The 20052-nt window shown below is 37.5% G+C and overlaps 1 protein-coding gene across 4 annotated transcripts in view; it reads left to right on the top strand.

The window, feature by feature from the left end:
* The window catches only part of LOC107219924 (heterogeneous nuclear ribonucleoprotein L), an 81486-nt gene that overhangs the window by 37433 nt on the left and 24001 nt on the right, over positions 1–20052 (top strand). For all 4 annotated transcript variants that reach the window (XR_006903160.1, XM_015658287.2, XM_015658286.2 and 1 more), the window contains exons 4-6: positions 865–950; positions 1177–1273; positions 12838–12901. Coding sequence is in view for 3 of the 4 variants with exons in the window: in XM_015658287.2 (XP_015513773.1) it covers positions 865–950; positions 1177–1273; positions 12838–12901 (247 nt within the window). In the remaining variant the exon portion in view is untranslated. The remainder of the gene's footprint in view (positions 1–864; positions 951–1176; positions 1274–12837; positions 12902–20052) is intronic.

The following is a 20052-nucleotide window of genomic DNA, read 5'->3' as shown; positions in this document are numbered from 1 at the left end:
TGCTTCTCAATTCGGAGGCCGAGTTTTTTCCACTCTCCTACATCCAGCAGAAACCACGCAGGGATGCTGGACACGGTTTCATCGCCGCGCTTTGGATGGGTGTTTGCTTGGGACGTAAGTCACACATTTTTGTGCGTGTCTCTACGTGCGTGTAAGCAAAGGTCGGGCAATCAGCGGGAAAGTATGTTGCTGTTGCTGCCGTTGCTACCGATCATCCTTCTGTTTGTCATCTGGATAGCAAACCGGAGGGTCATCGCGTGTTACGGTTGGGGTCTTCGAGAAATCCATCCGCCAACCTGCGGCACTCTTACTCTTCCTCCTTTGGTAAATCGATACACAAAACAAACTTCATAAAACCCGGAGACCTGTAAAAACTCTTTGGCAAAGAGCCATCCGTCCCACCGATGGCTTCTCTTCTCGTTCTTTACCGTCCATCGCGATCCGTCGATCTCGACCTCTTCCTTGTGTGTGCCATTCACCATTTACTACCCAACCCTCGTACTGTGTACGATGTAAACATACCTCGTATTCAGGGTGTTTCGTAACTTGCGGAAAATAAGCATACGCATAACAGTGTAAATAAGATTTATTTATTTCATTTAATTAGGTTATGACGCGATGAAGCCAGTTAATTGATTTATTCGAAATTTAAAAAATCTGTCGCTTTTGAAGTCGCTCGTTATTGAATTTCAATCCGAAATTGAAATTTGTCAACTGCGGTAACTTTATAAATCACCGTGTGCCAAGTTTCAACTAAATCTAGTAACTTGTTGCACTTACGTCCTTTGTACTGAATTCTTAATTTGGATTTTATTTGTTGTGTAAATATAATATTATTAACGTGGTTTTAATCTTTTGTTACAGGAAGTTCTTCACACAATAAGCGTACCGAGCGGTCAAGTACAGAGAATCGTTATATTCAAGAAAAATGGCGTACAAGCGATGGTGGAATATCCTTTTCATATATGAACCGTCGTCGAAAGTATAAGACGGCTACATTAGTTTGAAGGATAGAAGAAAAAAAACATTCCAAAACTTGTCTCCTTCGTTTTCATAATATCGTCTTATGGTAACTTGCATGGAAAATATTCAAGATGTTATATCTAGGTATATGTATAAAAGTTGTACGATTTAATGGTGAAAATTCTTAACTGTAAAATGATATCTCGGAATCACGTTTGATTCTGTCGAGTCAGCAACACGAGCGAAGGACACCCTCCATGGCGCCGACATCTACTCAGGTTGCTGCACCCTGAAGATCGATTACGCCAAGGTGAGTTCGGTTCATTTCGCTATTACTATTGTGGCTGTTTTTTTTTTTTTTCCCTTTCCCTTTTTTTACTTTCGGCCCATTAATCAGAACGCAGGTCAGCGTGAAGTAAAGCAATCTGAAAATTCTGAAAACGTCGGAGAGCTTGGTTTATTGCTTATCGTACGGAACATTGACGAATGTGTAAATGTATATTAAAATCGGAAAATATGGTCTCGTACTGCGTCATAGAAATGGATTTTAAATATTTTTGATTTATTGATAAATTTTCTAGAAAAGATTTAGAAATTTATAGGTCAACTTTTTTATTTTTATTTTATTTTTTTACATACTTTGCATACTTTGGAAGAAGAAAATGATGCTCTCAACCTAGTTGCAGATGGCGAGCCACTGATTCACAAAAACTTCTCACACGCAGTGATTTCCATGAAAAAAACAAATTGGATAAACGGCTTTAAAACATTTCTAATGCTTAAATGTGTATACGAACTCTCTGCGAATCGGCGGATAGTTTCAGGTTCATAAAAAGAAGAATGTTGCCCTTGTAAAACGTGTTGATTGAGTTTTTTACGATTCGATAAAGATATAGGGGCAACCATATTCAATTTTTATCGACCTATTTCAGAGAGATTAAAAATTTCGAGAATTTAAACAGCGGCTAAAATAAAACGACTATTATGTTTAGAAGAATGTAACATAGAAGTTGAAATATTATAACGTCAGTTTCGGCGACCGCGTTATTGTTCTCTTCGTTAAACGTTTCTATAATTGTCACGTTATAATTACCACCAGATGTCTTTCACCACGATCTATTGCTTGCCGCATGCACGCAGACAACAACGAAACATATTATACTCAAATGTTGCGTTAACTTTGCGTGGCCGTTGTTCTATAATTATTTATCGTTATTCCACAAGGACGCAGCTTTTTTTTAATTAACGTATACGAATGAAAAAAGTACGGCAATTATTATTGAACGTTCTTGCAGTAAGTCATTATACCTTGGATTTACGTGTTTGACATATGTAACGAATTGCTATTTATTTTTCTGAATAATTCCGACGGTGAAAATTAATCACGAGTCGACGTTTTTCCGCACGTTATACCGAAAGCGCACTTTCGTTCTCTCTTTGCCCAGCCGATGCAATCACGCCTTGGATTGATTTATCTATCCCTTGTGAGTTTATTTCGATCCTACACAGTGAGAAAACGATTCTTTTATACAGTTTTCCTGAGACAGCTCTGTTATGAAAGTCGGAAATATAAGTTATTTCATCGAGTAATTGCAACGCCTGGCTACTGAGGGTTGGTTGAAACGAGTTCCGAATTCAATATCAAAAGCCAATCGATGAAACAAATTATACCCGACGTCGTTTCAAATTTTCTCTTTTTTTTTCTCTTTCCTAAATTATTATCCGATCCCGCCGTCTCCCGTTCTTCTAATTATAAATCAATTTATAGGGATTAAATTTTTCTTCCTTTATATATATATATATATATATATAGTCAGTTTTGTAGCATTTATAAATTAATAACATCATTATTTCAAACGGTTCGATGTTTGAGGCCTGATAACTCCGAATCGACTTACCTTACGCAAATCTTTATTCAGATCTTTTTTATAGAGCGTACAATTTCCTACAAGAATATGTTTTTTTTATATCTTCACACTGATTCGTTTTCGAGCAATAAAATTCTAAATTAAAAAAAAAAATTTTCCCATGCTATTTAAATGGGAAATAGAAAATTGAGAATCGCCACCTCTAAATATCAATATTAAGAGCTCATATTTTACCGAGGTCATTTTTGAGGGACACTTGGAACATTTTTCAATGTTCTTCATATATATATGTTGATACGTACTTCTTGCATAAATTACAAACTACGAAATGGCATTAAAAACGCGTTAACGGAATTCAGGTCGAGCGATAAAATCGATTAATTTTCAACAAGAGACTTGAACACGTATTTAGATCCGTTGGAGAATTTCGCAAGGTAAAAAGAGGTACCAAGATTGCATTATATTCTACGGATACTGCGTTGGAATTCGCCAACCGTGCAGCTACGTCGTAGTTTTCGTAATACCTGCACGGTTACATTCAACGATTATAACGCTATGCAACTCGAACTTCGTACGTAGTTAGGTGTAATAAATCGTTGCGTTTTTGCAGCGTCCGTTGTCACTACGATAAGAAAATAACAAGACACGATGAACTTCAAGTGTCGTTGTATTTAGTACCTACTTCGTTACGCATATAGCGTAATATATTTATTCCGCATGTACAACTATAACGGTAAAAATCGTTGCTGCAAATTTTATTCAGCTTATAAGCCATGTATAATGAGTTGGGAAAAAATTGAACGTATCTCAGATATGCGAAGCGGAAAGAACCAAGTGGAACTCGTAACGTGAAGAATTATTCAATTTGCTCTGGTCGAGATAATGAAGTTATTAACGTCCTGACGCTGTCCGTACGGTAATGGCGTCAATAAACTGAATACTTTTCAACATTATATATATTCGAGCGCGTGCCTGCTCAATCTCTAATTCCATACCAGCGATGCTGCACACTTGTGTGTTCTGAAATAGCGATATATCGCCTCGGAACACTTGACTATAACCGAGATTAACAGCATAACAGCATTTTATTCTCGAGAATTCAGACGGACTCGGGGGGGGGGGGGGGGTTTCTCAAAAAATTGCTAACGAATCGTCAGACTCCGTTTTACGGAATCCGCAGCATTTGATCAGGAAGGACGCGGCAGGTAGTGAGAACGTGATTTATCATCCACGGTCAGTCGGAGTTGTTTATTTTCTTTACCATACGAGTAATTATTTGATCTGTCTCCGGATATAAATTTGACGATCTTTGCACCACCCACGTGCTCCGCTACAACTATCTATACTTGTTAAGCCGCAGCTAGATCACCATTTGATATAACCGTGGCGTAACGCAACGCGTAAAGCACTAGCAACAGCGGTAGCCTGGGCATCGTTACGACTGTACGTTAGAAATTTGTGTGTTTATATCAGACAGAAAGACAGACGGTCTTCTCTCTTAATCTAGGAAAGCAACACGTGCTTTTGACACTTTGACGTCACTAACCCATTCGTGGTATTTCACACTCGGTTGGTTTATTTGTAAAAAAAAATAATTTGCACCATTCGCGTTGTGCAACCTTTAGTCCTTTCTTCTATACAAGGTGCCTCTAATGTTGAAACGCTTTGGCGTCGTGCTCGTGTTGCGTACGTTACTCATATTATTGTAGACACGCGTAGTTCCTGTTTTCGCATCTCGCGTCCGATCTATTCCGCAGCCGCACTGACCGCCATAGCGTAACGGAGAAATCAAGATGGAAATTTATCCACCGTCTGTGATCGTAGAGATCTGACTTTTATACCGTAGATATACGGTATGCACAAATAGGGGTTATTCACTCTTCGCCGGTCAATGGTACATATTCTTTTTATTCTTTCACTTCTGATCCAAATATCACAGTCACCTTTGATGTTCTCCAGCGGATATCAACAATCCGACGAAGCGTTCGATTTGAATCTACTATATATCGTGTTTGTGTATGCGGAAATAGTTCGTGATCTTTTGAAATCGCATACAATTTGTCATGTCATAAGGAGCCGGGCAGGAAAGCGAAGATATTCGAGTCGAAACAGATCACGGGTCAAAGATGATTGATTTAGAGCAGGCGCGATTAATTAATTCGTCTGATCTGTCAATCGACGATGCACCGTCTAAATCACTGTTCACAACATCGATACAGGTAGGATATAATTACACTAATTGTAGGTAGCGAGGCTCGCTCGTAACACCGTCCTAAACTATGATGTCCCCTAGATGATTAACCCCGAAATGTCGAGAGATCGTTGAACCTGTTTCAAAATTTTCTGATGAATATTATTTCTCGTTAACTTCTAAAATATATTTCGTACGCTCTACTGACCATGAAATCTCCATATATCCAGTACACGAATCTTCCAGAACATTTCGAAACCATGTTGAACCGTCTGAAATCCTGCGAAATCTGATGCAACGGAAAATTGATAAATGAATTATTAACCCGAGTACGTAACTCGCCGAATTTCAATATTCATAATCAAGATATCAGCGCGAGAGTACAATGAGGGAAGAGGAGGAATGGAACGCTGACTTGAACGAAGGAGGTTCAAACCGAGGAGATGGATTTGATATTTATAGGTTGGGAGTAGTGCGGGTCTCTTTAAGCCTACCTTCACCTAGGAATCGAGTTCCGACGTGTCCGTACATCGCACGTGCGTATGCCCACCACCGCCTATAGATACGGTTACGAGGTGAAATTGGTACATCTACATACCTGTGCTTTCGGAGACGTGCACGTGGGTTTCCACGGCTTCGATGTATTGGTACACCGAGTGACGGATTTAACCGGAGTATTTCAGTGACGTGACGCTAACAGACGAGGTAACTGACGGGTGGATGGACGGACAGACGGACAGCCTCTTCTTCCTACTACTCCTGCTCTTTTTCTTTTTCCTCTTCGATCTTCCCTCTTTATCCCGTGCACCGAGTATCGCGAAGTCCGCTGTTCTTCTCGTGTCGTTCGATATAACCCAACAATGTTTCACGATTTTTTCCTTTCATTTCCTTTCGTTTCATTTTCTCGTTGTCTAAACTCGCTTTACAACTTTTTTTTTTTTTGAGTATATCCCCTTTCGTGTTTCCGTTATCGAGAGAATGATTGCGCGTCCCTTGTATACATGTATGTTTTTTTTTTTTTTTTTTTTACTTACGCAATGAAAAGACTTTCGTTCTACACGGTTTTTCGTATTCTGTTACAACTTTGCAGCGTATAACGCGCAGGAGAAAAAGAACGAGATCTGTGCGAAACGATTTTGTAATCATATTGTAGGTACCATCCCTGAAACTTTACCTGACATTTTAACGTTTTCTTATTTCGTTTATCTTTCCTCTTCTTCATCTATCGTATTCTCTGCCTCTCGTCCGGTATTTTCTGAAGACTAAAAACTCGCTTGGTTTCTGGTATAAGAAGCTCTCGTTTCAGTCGCGAATAATGCTGCCTCTTCGTCGGGACAGTAATAAAGACAACGATTTCTTGCATGTCCTCGTTCTCTCCTAACCACATGGGTTTCTCGTTAGAAAATAAAACAAATTTCACGTCTATCCGGACCCTCTGGTGACCTAAATACATCGGGATTTGAAACTCTGTGTCCTCCTTTCGGACGAGGATTATAGCGTTGAAATTTTTCATACATGCCTGCCTGATCGTGGATTTGTCAAATTCAAGAATCCCTCTCAAGTCGATTAAACAGCTTTGATATTGAGAGAGTAATTATATTTCAGGTTACGAATATGAAGTGAAAACCCAGCGCCTGGTGCCTGCGACCATCGGAAGGTACGGCATTTTCCAAATTCAACGTTGCGTTACACTGTCATTGACGGTGTAGCTGGTTTCAAGACGAATCTAACCAGTCCTGTCTCGTTGAATTTGGATGAACTAATCCCGAGATATCGCACTTTGAAGTGGCAAGAGTTATTCGTGGCTCGCGTGCCGGACGCGCAGCTATGCTAGTCGCTGTTCGCGCGCTACTCGCGCGCTATTCGCGAGCTTCAAAGTCCGATATCTCCCGTTCTGTTCGTCCAAAATTGACGAACTGGGACTCGTTGGATTCGTTTTGGCGCAAGCTAGAACGACGACGATAGCAGTAACCGCAACGGCGTTGCTTTCGAGAAGTAAATTTTACCTCCGGTATTTCCTTCGGTACACGAATTATCAATTCTCATTTAGCATTTATCTTCAATCATAAAAAAAGCGACCTCGAGTTTTAATTTTGATGCATTAACAAATATTATTTAAATAATCAAGCTTAGATTTATGCAGACCGAACCCTCCGTTTACCTCGTTTCAAATTATACACTTTCATCAATAATTCATCCTCCGCGTGCGTCGTTATATACGTATATATATGCACGTTATACGTTCAGGGATACACAGGCATATTTTTCGTTCCATCATTCTTCCTACGTCAAGCAGCAATTTTGGGTTTAACGAGGGCTGCTGGGAACTGAACTCTGATCAATCTTCATATTATTTTCACGTCGTATATTCATCGGTTAGTCAATAATAATTGTCGTAATGTCTGAAACTGCTTCACCATGTTTCTTTCTTCAACAAATGTTGGCAATTTTTCTCCAATTATACGCATGATAGGAATCCGCACACTTGACATAAAAGATAATCGTTAGAAATATCGCGTTAAAAAAAAAAAAAAAAACTAATCAGATACGTCTGTAATAAATTATTTGAACCGTTGGGGTGAAAAATGACTGAAGAAATTATGTTCACGGTATATGGTAGGAAAAACTTGCAACGGTGCACGTGTGTCGGGATGCGATGAAATGTGACGAAAATAAGATGAAGGGGGTTTGTTGCGTGTACGACGACGAAGATGACGATGGACATGGTATAAAGAGAGATGACGCTGAGTAGACAGCTTGGTACGTACATGCGGATATAGTAATAAAAGGTAGGTCATGGATCGTTAGCAGCGTTTATTGCGTCGTAAATATATCACTCTCAACACTTAGACTCGACCACGACGATGGTTTACCGTATTATACTCATCTACTGTACTTATTATACACGTCGTGTGTTTGCCGGGTATAAGCGGCGACAGTGGCAATCCTTCCAAACTACGAAATAACCGAGATATCTCTCACACCTTGTATCAATCTTAAGTTCCATGGACTTTCAACAATTATAGTCACAAGAATAATATCGTTGGCCAGACCTGCCGCTCGATGCTATCAAGACGCATGCCAGGAACAAAGTTACACCGCGTGTTGTCAGATTCTTGTGTTCTTAGTTTCAAAGTGTCGATTACCGAAGGATCCGAACGTCTCCTGATGGAAAAGTTGAGAGGAGAGAAAATAACTTCAACAATGTTATTTACACCAATTACGTATAGTGAACAAGAATGTAGTTATATTCATGCTGTGTAGTAGAAATGATTTTCACCGAATTCTAATAACACAAGCTGAGGTATCGACAATTTTAGAAAAGATTCTATAATTATAATAAGGACCTTTAAGATAGTTGAGCAACTTGAAAAATGTTCACAATATTAGTTATTTTCAGAGAGGATGAAAATAGATTTGTGCAAGTACGGTACGACAGATGTTCGATAGTAATTACAATTGCGCTTTATGACTATTGTATGATTTTGTAAGATTTGTCGAGTGGTTTTCAGACCATTTGCTGGGGTCTAGACAGCGAACAAAATAACCCGAAAAACTTTAGAATCGAGTTTGAAAACCCCAGAGTTTGAGCTTTATGAAGGTTCCAATTATGAAACCTTTTTTCAAGCTCCTCACATCTAAGCTTGTGTTGTACGAATCTGATCAAATTCACTTATTGCACATTAGGGATGCTCCTTCTTCCGCGATCACCGTCATTGTTGGAGATTTTTGACGTTGTTTTACGTGGTTTTACGTGTTTTCCAAACTTTGGATTCAGGCGATGGTGCTCGTTTGTCCTTAATTCGTAAACATATTTGGTTAGCTCGGATGTCAGGATTAAATCCGATTCCCACTTGTTTTAAATTAGGAAAACCTATAATTTACATTATAGAGGAATTTTATATTTTTATAATAAAGTGTTGAAAGTTTAACGATGATCTTTATTGCGAAACACGCTTACATACGAGCGTTAAATATAATGGCGGCGCCGAATTGTTTTCTCAGAAAGTTGTTCAATCTCGAGACAGGAATCAATTTATAAAACAAACAGTATACGGTTGGTCATAGTAGAAAATTATAATTATAGACACGAGCGTAAGTTGTATACCGGTCGCAGTGCTTTTTTCAGGCTTGTCAACGCGGAAGGCATCGCTTCAAAGAAAAATTTGTCTCATGCATCTTTAAACTTGGAAGCGTACTATTCGTCGCTCATTTCACGTCAAGCCGATCATTAAATTATATTCAATGATTCCGATTTTTTTTTTTTTTCAATTTTGCAGACGCATTCTACATATGAAATAATGAAACACATGTTTGGCGAAAAAAAATTGCGTTTTTTTTTTGAACGGTTGAAAGTTGCGAGAAATCACAAAAAACGTCGCGCGTATGAATATTCGAACTAATGTATCGTCGAATCCGTTTGTCATACAAAAAAATGCCAGAGGTCGATTTTAAAGATCTTGAGTCATTTTACGTAGTAGTAGATTTCAAATTTTCATTTGTTATTAATTTGTTTATAAATTTTATTAACATATTTCATCATCAACTCATCGACTTCAAATTTTGGAAAAAATATTACCCACTTCAATTCTAAATAAAGCAGTGACAATTTGAAAATGGATCTCAAACGGGCTCTGTATTCGAAAAAATTTTTTGAAACGTCTCGTCGGCAATACTGAATATTTTATGATAAGATAAAGATCGGAAAAAATTAACCAAAATAAAGGCGATAAGAAAATTAAATTTGAATAACAATAATACCCAAAATTTGTTGATAAATTATTTAAACAAAACATTGTTTAACATTTAACGCAGGCTTCTGTTATCGACGTTAATTTTGTTGAAGTCAAGTGCAAGAAATTGTCTAAGTTTTTCTATTCTTCGTATACCTGCGTTTTTTTTTTTTTTTTTTCATTCGTAGATTTCGTCTATTTTTACGTAGTTGTACAGGTTGTCATTTGAGACGGGTTACGGATCAATCGATCTATTTTCGCTAGGACCATGCATGCGCACACATATATTATCTATGAATATCTAACCGACGGAAGAATATAACATGCAGGGCCAGAGCTTCTAACCTCTGCAATCCCCTCCAGCTCCACCTCCTCCCCCAGAATGAAAAAGGTTAGAGGAACGCTGAGTTATTATTTTGACAGCCGTCACTCTGAATCTGTCTTGCATCTATTATCTCCCGCAGAGTTTCTCCCTTTCCGCCTCCCTCTCGTTGGCCGAAATTCCTGTGAACGTGGAAATATTTTTTTACACACTTACTCGGACGGAGGCAGTGAGGAAAATAAAATGTAGAGTAACTTAATTTTCTTACATCTTCAGCTGAGAAAAGAAAAAATATACATTTAATGGCTGAGTAAAAGTATTTAAAAGTGTGAAAATAAAAATCCCAACTATATAATGGGTGAAAATTTTCTGAGATGTTCATAATGCATATTACAAGTATAAAAAACAAAAAAATCTGCTTGTTCCGGAAGTGATTTTCGATAATTCCGTCATTTTAATTTTTGTGATTATCATTAACAATTTTTTTTTTACTTTATTACCGACCTTTATACCCAAGGAAAAATATTTATTTCGTTTTGATTTTCGTAGTGAAGAACAATTGTTATACAAAAAACTACGATTATTCGAGATATTGAGCGTGCCGACATTTCGAAAAGCGAATTATTGCTTACTCATTTACATATTTTTAGAAATTTACTTGTGACAAAATATTATGAAAATTTTTCACACTTCGTTATTCAAGGCAAAATATTATTTTACCGTTCAATTATTAGGTATGAAATGTAATAACTTTCTTTGGTAACTAAGTTCCTTTAAACTTAATTTTTTCCTTTATTTTTCCGTATTATATATATATATATATACATATACATCATGTATGCAATAATTTTTTTTTGTTTTTTCCTACATATTTTATACTTCGGCGAACGACGGCCGGTTGCGAAGAAGATTAACCGTAGTACGTATAAAGTTTGAGGGTCTTCCCTGCAACGGCAGCAACTACCAGGATTGCTTGCCACGCAGTGTTCCCAATCTATAGATATGTAATGCACTTACCATACCTCTATGTGTATACATATACGTAGTAGCGAAAGAGAGTTGAGAAACTCTCCTTTCCGTATTCTCTTCTTCTACTGGAATATTGCATGTATACGTACACGTATAACGTACACCTTGAATATCTCTCACACACACACACACACACACACACAACGTATTTATTGGTTGCGGGTATACGGGCATGTGTACCGCTCACATACCCTACATATCTATATTGGGGGCAGTAGAAAAATATTAATGCCATCCTCGAGGCTCTAGACACCTTCTCAACAATTTATAACTGTACCTATCTTCGGCGTCTACATACTCATTTTATACACACACCCGAGCAGCAGCAGAAATTGCGAGTATGGGCTAGAAAACTTGGTTCGAATATAAATAAGAAAAGACAATGAGTATATCGAGGGAAAAATGTTACTTCCGTCAAATGCGTAGATATAAATCGGAGACGTGTCTTAAATTTCATATACTTGGCGCTTGATTTACGTATTACTTGTTTCTTAATCGCATATTGTCTTTTAATACGATATTGTTGTTAAATATCGTATGTTTATGTTTATTTGTTGCAAGAAATTGCCAGTCTAATTGCGAAATGATTCCACGGGTAAAATTATCGTTGTTGGAATATTTTCAGAGTATTATAAAATGGGATGATGAAAATGGAACTAAAGCTATTCTAAAATGATTGACAATAAGACACATTTGTTCTCTTTTGGTTCCGACGTAGATATATTATAACGTGACGAGATTATCATGCATATGTAACGATAAAGTTTCAAATTAGATACTGTCTGAAATGACGTCAGAACTATATATACGAGGTAACTCACTCGCCGTACGTATCTACAACCCGTTCTTCATATATACATATACGTGTACGTATAATACGGATATAGCACGGGGTAAATCGATTATCAATAATTAACGACTAATTTCCAATGAATTTTAATGAGTATTTATTCGTTGCCCGAATATAATAGGTTATATATAAGAATGATCGTCGTATAAGCTTGGCGCGATGTATGGACAATTACACATATATTTCACCGCAAATAATCATGGATACGCCTAACCCAGGATACATAATATACGTGTGATGTGTATTCACCGGTAACCGGGTGATGTGTTATACGTAGTGAATTCGTATCACGTGTACAGGGTGTCCCATTTTAATTGAAACACCGAAATCACTCGGAGAAATGAGGTACCTACTGGAAAAAAAAAAATGTTTCTCGCGACAGTTTTGGACAGTTTGGAGGGGGAGACTTGACGCTAATACATATACTGTGAAATTATCGTTTCAACGCCATGATTTTTGGAAGAATCCGACTCCGCTCTGAAGTTTCAAAGATGGCGAAATTACACGATCGCCTTCTTTGACGGTGAGGGATGGCGGTGCTTAAATCTGTACGTACACTCAAAATCTGTCGCTTGCAAAATGACGCATAGACAGCAATGGCGAAGTGCTGAATATCGGAAGAAGCTACGTGCATTAGATGGTATAAAAACAAGGTGCGGCTAACGATTCCCCGAGTCGTCGAACAGTTCGGACTGATCCGTTACATCGAATGATCCAAATTCCGAATGTTCAAAACTTTTATACTGTACATATTTTCGCTGACTCGTTAATATCGCCCGTGTCAATGACCGCGAGTGGATTAATGCTCCAGGTGATGATGATGATGATGATTTCTGTATTATTTATTTTCGTCTAACAGTATTTCGTTTCTCTTGTTACAGCCTACCAAACTGAACGTGTACAAGAACGACGCCGAGAGCTGGGACTACACAACACCGACGTTAGGTGAGCACTTACATATACATGTACATGTATACACACACGGTACATTTCCTTTTCCTTTTTCATTTTTTTTTTTTTTTTTCCCACTTCCTTTCACAACACTACTTCTTTTTCGATTATAGGTATACATTATATGTGTTGCTGTTTATATATATACATCCATCCGATACCTTTCACCGCATACACATACCGAGAGAAAACGGTGTAATTTAGCAATCTGAGTAACCGACTGCGCATGCGTAAAATAATTGAACTCTTATTCTTCTTTTTCTTCTTCTTCTTCTTCTTCTTCTTCCCCTTAAATGGATAACGAATTCCATTATTGAAGCCTATTGGTCGACGAAATCGTACCGCGGCAATATTTTCGTCTGCAAGGCAGGGGAGCCAACTTATTCGAAACCGACCGTGAGATGTAAAAATTTCCCGTGTCAAGGGGAGTATTGAAATCATATAGTTATGACGACTCTTAGAAGTCATCGGTCATCAGTCAGTTTACAATAAAAGTTTGCCAAGGAGACGGAAAAAAAAATTCGCGTCATCTGCGTAACCTTCGTAAGCCGCGTTTGACAGTTGAAGCTTGGTGAGGTGGCCAGCCTGTGTGAAAATCCGAGGAAGCTCGCGCATGCGCAGTCGGACGTTCAATCTGCTAACATTAAGCTTCACCGGTTTCTATCGGTATATAAGTACAATGTTACTTACATCGTGTCTTATCCATATACTCACCAGCCTATATAATGTTATACCCATCGTCCGCAGTCTATATCCGCACAGCCTTTTCTTATCTTTTAGTTTATTATATACTACATGTATGTATACTGTATGTATCTATCTGTATAACGTGTGCAGCTTTTGATGTCTATATGTCTTATAATAATACCTCGTTGTGTACCTAACACTGTATATAGGTATACAATGTGCCGACTCGAATGTCGCCGCTAAACTAATCTTATAGATCATACACAATGTCCCATATACTACACGCAATTCGTATAATTGTAAGAAGGAATTACAGGTATTCGAGTACAATTTTTCCACATATAATTGGGCTAGCTATATCGACTTTCCTTCTTTCTTCTCGCCCTTTTACGGTTTTTAATTAAAGGCCAATTAATTGATCTATTTTCAAATTGAATTATTATTATTATCATTTTTAAACCTGTGGCGGTGTCACCTCAAGATAAACACCTGTGTGAACGTGGCAACCGACTTTGGAAAAAAAAAAAAATCATAAACGGATATCGATTTTACTTTGTTTGTATTCGTTTTTACCACTTTTTTGTTCGTTTGTACTTCGAACAGAAAAAGGATGTGACGTTTTCAAAAAATGACCTGCATCCTACTTGTGAAAATTTGGTTTCTTTCCAACAGGAGTCGCTTCAGAATCATTTGTACAGTCATTATTTTCATCTGTAACCTCAACGCAAAAAATATAAAGTCGTTTCTTGATTTTTAGAAAACCTAACATTTAAAATACTTTTACTCGTTCCAAAACCTACATTGTTCTAACAAGGTTAGATCGCAATCTACCTCCTTCTTTTATTATTCTGAACAGCTTTAGCAATAAAATAATCTGAGTATGGTTATTTCAAAGTACGATTGTTACATTTATAGCTAATAATTATAAAACCGCATAATTGTTTTTGGGTGAAGGTACAAACGAAAAGAAAGGTAATACAAACGGGTACAATCGATCGTGAAGCGATCTCCGTCGGCGGAATTCGATTATCTTTGAAAACAGATAAGTTGGCTTTTTTAAAAATCAAAAAACGCCTCTGATCTTTTTTTGAGTCGAGGTACAAATGAAAGAAACGGCGGTACAAACGGGAAAACAACAGGATCGAAAAGGAATTTCCAAACACTCTTCTCGCCAGAATTAAAGGGTCATTAAAGGTTACAGGAATCTGTAATAATATATTTTTTAAAAGCCAATCCCAGGCCGGAATATCCATCGAACTCGAAAAATCTATGCAGTCTTTGACGGAACAAGTTACAGGGTTCCTAGAGACGTAAAAATTAATCTGGAATTAAAGGATTCTGTTACTTGTTCCGTCAGAGTTACACCGATTTTTCGAGTTCGGGGGGTGTTCTCACCAAGGGGTGGCTTTCAAAAAATGTTCTGCATACGGATTTTCCGATCGCCTTATTTTGACACGGTGGTTCCAGGTTTATTGCGAGGTGGCACCGCCACAGGTTTAAAAAAAAAACGCAGAGCATTTAATTTAAAATTAGAGCCTTTAATTATTCCATAGGAGAATTATCGATTTTCGAATGTGGCGGTTCCAGTTTGACGTATATTTGTCTTTGATGCGTGCGAAACACCAGGGCCGTCTTATTTCAGACAGCTATTTGTTTAAATGGTGTTCGGGTCCCCTCGTGTACTCTCCATGGTCCATTACACCTATGTTTCCATGGACCTACCTATAAAGTGAAGTCGTCTCGAAACCCGAAGAACAGCTATGTACTGGGTATATATAACAACAGATATCGATTCGGCATGCAGGAGATTGAGAAGAAAGGAGTATAATTATGGGATAAAAGACTTGAAAAAAAACGGAAGAGGGGCAGGAGGAAGAGGTATCCGTAATAATGGCGTCATCTAACAGCCGGTAGAGATATGCGTTCCAATTACAGCCAGCTTGACGTCTTGTCACTCAAAAACTCGCGTTGATATATCTTACGGTTTCGGCTAATTGGTCTTGGCTACGCCCACAAGAATTACATTGGGCGTCTTCCAATTTTGCAGCATGTAATACGTGTTTGCGTGTATCATGTGCATCGTACATATGTGTGTATATACGTATAACATATTCTTACGCGTTGCAGTTTATTGTGTGTTATTTTTTTTTTATTAAATTATTTCTACGGATATTTGTCCGCTAATTTGTTTTTAATCGAAGAATGTATCTCAATTCACAGCAGTGAGATATCGGAACGGTTATTTGTGTACACCGATTTGATATCAATTTTATCCTTCTCATCATTTACTGCACAAATCGCACGAAATTCGTACAAACCTGTATATATTGCTCATACTTTTATTTAAGTATACAGGTATCTTCAAATGTTGGAATTAAATTTGTTCGCACAGATTTTTACTTGAAGTATACATATATGTACGAACTTTGCACGTATTTCAGATAGAGAAAAATTTAAACATGCAGGTTCTGAATCTTTGCAAGAAAGTTACGGTCGACTTTCGTGTCGTGCGAAGTTTGACAAAAAATTTTTGACAGTGTTTAATGGTCCAAATTCGTTGCAAAAAAAAAAAAAAAAAAAATGATGACGGATGTCTCTCCTACCCTCATTGTGTCACAAGATACTTATTATACGTCGTTTCACCTGCTCATCGAACGACCGAACTAACTTATTGTTTCGAGGACACGTTTTTATTCTCTACCCAGGTATGCAAGCCAGCAATTTAGTTCTGGCAAAACTACCGCGTGGTTCAGAGAAACGGGATCGCTAGACCGTAAAGAGCGCTCGACAGACGCGCTACGGTCAAAATCCGACGAGGGACTTGCTCTCGTGATTCACATTGCATAACGAACTCGATCGGTCTTGTTCTGTCTCGTCTTTTTTCGTCTTGTCTCGCTATGTTGGTTAGGAACCGCGTATAGATCAAGGAGGCTAGTCGGCCAAAAATCGGCGCTGTTCGTTCAGCGTTATTACGCGATGATCGCACCTTGAGAATTTAATCGAATCGTTATTATTCGTAAGTTGAGAAGATGTAGTTAAATACCGTTTACAGCACGGATAATATGCCTTTCGATTTTTACTCCATACGTACGTATAGCCAGCAAAATTCCGGTTTGCAATCAAACCGAAAAGATGAGCGGTAATGACGCCGTATCCGTCCATCCGTAAATTGGTAAATACGTGTATAATGTATATGTATACGAATTCGTATGCGTACATACAACGTATTTACCTGTGTATTATTCGAATGTAGTACCCGGGTACATTATACCGATTTGTCTATATATCTCTGGCTTCGAATGGATAGGTATAAATAATAGTTGAAGTAACTCACCGTCGGTCTGTACGTATTTGTATCATAAATACATACTGATTTGAACTCGTCTACATAGGTATCAGGGTGTATGGTAAAACCAATTTTTTCGAATTTCGACACGGACTAGTGTGGAAAATTTCGCTCTTGACAAAAAAAAAAAATAAAGTGATTTCAAGGAGAACGTTTTTAGTTTATATTTTCAACTTGAGCAAACGGTTTAGTACAGCCAAATGTTCCTGAATATACTTAGGAAAATGGGAAAAGTCAATACTGGGATATTTTTTTTTTAGCCCCCAAGTGGTCAAATGTTGCAGGCAACGTTGAGATTTTTGGATTTTTTCCTAAATGTGTGAGGAAGGATTTTAATATGAGAATAAGGACATGACCTCAAAATCCTTTCTTTTTTTTTAATGCATTTATTTATGTAAACGACATCAGTGCAGGTTTTAATGACGAATGTGTCAATTTTATCTTCATTTACTCCTATTCGAATCCTGATCCTGGCATTTACCGCAAGAGCGGGGGGGGGGGGGGGGGGGGGGGGTAAGCCAGTCAAATTCCAATTTCACTCCTCTACGGATATCTATTGGAAAAAAAACATACCAGTATTGACTTTTCTTGTTTTCCTTACTATATTCAGGAACGTTTGGCTGTATTAGAGAAATTTTGAAATTTAAAACCGTTTGCTCGAGTAGAAACTATTAACCAAAAATGTTCTCCTTGAAACCACTTTTTTTTTTTTTCAAGACTGAACTTTTTCATACTAGTCCGTGTCGAAATTAGCAAAACGTAGTTTTTCGATACACCCTAATAGGTATCGATATAAGTATCGTATATCGCTAACTCTGGATTAGAATAATAAAATGAGAAAAGAACTAAAGAGGCGGAGGGAAAGGATTTTTTTCTATCCCCATCTCCGTCGTGATTTACTTGTTTTTTTTTACGTAATTATGTATTAGAGAATTTTGATTAGAAGCAAACATTTTTTGCGCTCGCACGTAAAGAACTTGTACGATACGAAAACAAAAAAAAAAAAAAAACAAAAATCCGCACCGGAGATTAGATCATAAATATAATTTTGAAAGGTCGATCTCGGAATTATAATTTATCCCAATTAAACAACATCGAGAAAATATGATTTTTTATTTTCAATCATTACCACTCAGCTGTATTTCATGATACCGACTTGATTCTGAAAGGATTTTGTAAAAACTTGAGTTCGATACAAAATGATTCATTCGGCGAAACACGTAGCTTACGTGGTTGAAAATTTATATAAACTTTGACCTCGAAAGTTGGTTTGATGTAAAAATTCATTTTTGAACGTCTTCAAGTGGTTCAACTATTGACCTTGCAACAAAAACTTAAATGACACGCTTTTGTAGGACATTCAATGAATACCCTAAAAAATGCTTCCAATATGAAGGCCCCATCATGAAATTTGGCTGATGCAAGTGGTAAAAATTGGAGAAAAAACCCAGCTTCTTCCCCGTCGTCATTTAAATGGTAAAACTTGGAATTTCGTGAGTGACCTTTAAAAATTGAACTTCAAAATATAGCCTGCGGCCAGTTTTCCCGGTGGGGTAAAAAAGAGGTTTCTTTCTAGCGAAACACCCTGATATACATATAATATGCATAAAATCATCTATAAAATCAAATCATCATATTATATATATATATATATATATAATACACCTGTGTAACCCACCCAGTTTCACCTAGATATAAATATTATATACATAGTCTGATACCATATGACGGCATGGCGGGAGGAGGGATGCAGGGGATGGGTATAACGGGATATATAACGTATACATATACGAGCTATGCGGAAATTGAGTGGAAAATCGAACTCCGGAATTTATCGTTCATGTGCATGGACTGTACCTACCCACCTACCTATGTTTGTTATATATGGGCGGTCCAAGTATATACATGTATACGTGCACACCTACGTAAATGAAATCGCTCTCCTCCTCTTCCTCATCCTCATCCTCATCCTCCTCATCCTCCGCCATGGACAGGTCGCGGTTTAATTACATAGAATTATTACTGGTTACCTCTACGAGTTATACGTATATAGTATATATATACATATGGGGCATTCCGGCAGACTGTCGAACGTGTAGCTGGAGACCCTTTATATGCATCCTCTCCGATTACGAGCTTGAAGGTCGCAAGGTTGATGTAACGATATTTTTTTGGAAAAAATCGTTATTACGTAACTTGAGAATTGTTTTGAAATTAATCGTAAGTAAAATATATCTTGCAGAAAAATATAATTGTATTTTTTTTTAAATTTTTTCTTGAAAGCTCAACTCGTTCATCTTGCACGTCTTTCGTCACGTTGATCTTGCCAACTTAAATTTTGTCTCTGATCTTAGCATTGATTTAACAAAACAACACGTAAATACTGGTAGAGTTGTTGTTTTTTTTTTCGTGACATTCGATTTCACACTGCTGTTATCAAAATTGTTGATAAATCGTGAATATGAAATTTTTACTCGACATTCTTGCCGCGGCATATTCTTCTTTGGTCTGTGTAAATAGAAAATATTTTCATCGTACGAAATTTGCTTTCCGGATGTTTCATCTCCACGATATATTACGATCTTGCATACGCGATTTACTTTCATCTCGTTGAAGATTGATCTATAATCTTCGTATATTACAGCAAAAATCAATTTCCCTTATCGTTTCAATAGCGAATTTTTTTCACTTTTACAATTGAAATAATCCTCACAGTCATTAATGAGAAATATCTGTGTTGTTACAGCGGAAGTTATTAATTTTACTCAATTTTTCCAGCAAATTTGTAAACGATTAATAACGATTCGATAACTGCACTTTGGAGTTGATAAGGAGATTTGGCACGGAATGCACCATATCTTTACATACGTCTGTACGTAACTACCTACAGTTCACTCGAATGCATTGATCGTGAAAGGGTTGCCTCTACGCTAACTCTCCATTACACGGACGGACGGTTTGAAAACTACCCAATGAAAACTTTTTTCGATATACGTTAGATGTATTCATACATGAAAGAGCGTATGGTGAAAAAAATATAACTAGATTCGTCTTTCGATTCATTGTTTTTCTTTATTCTATAAAACATTAAGGGGGTGCCTGGTCGATTTCG

The sequence above is a fragment of the Neodiprion lecontei genome, chromosome 3 (assembly GCF_021901455.1).
Source record: "Neodiprion lecontei isolate iyNeoLeco1 chromosome 3, iyNeoLeco1.1, whole genome shotgun sequence".
Lineage (NCBI taxonomy): Eukaryota > Metazoa > Arthropoda > Insecta > Hymenoptera > Diprionidae > Neodiprion > Neodiprion lecontei.
The sequence above is the reverse complement of the archived record's forward strand: the minus strand, read 5'-3'. Positions and strand labels throughout refer to the sequence as shown.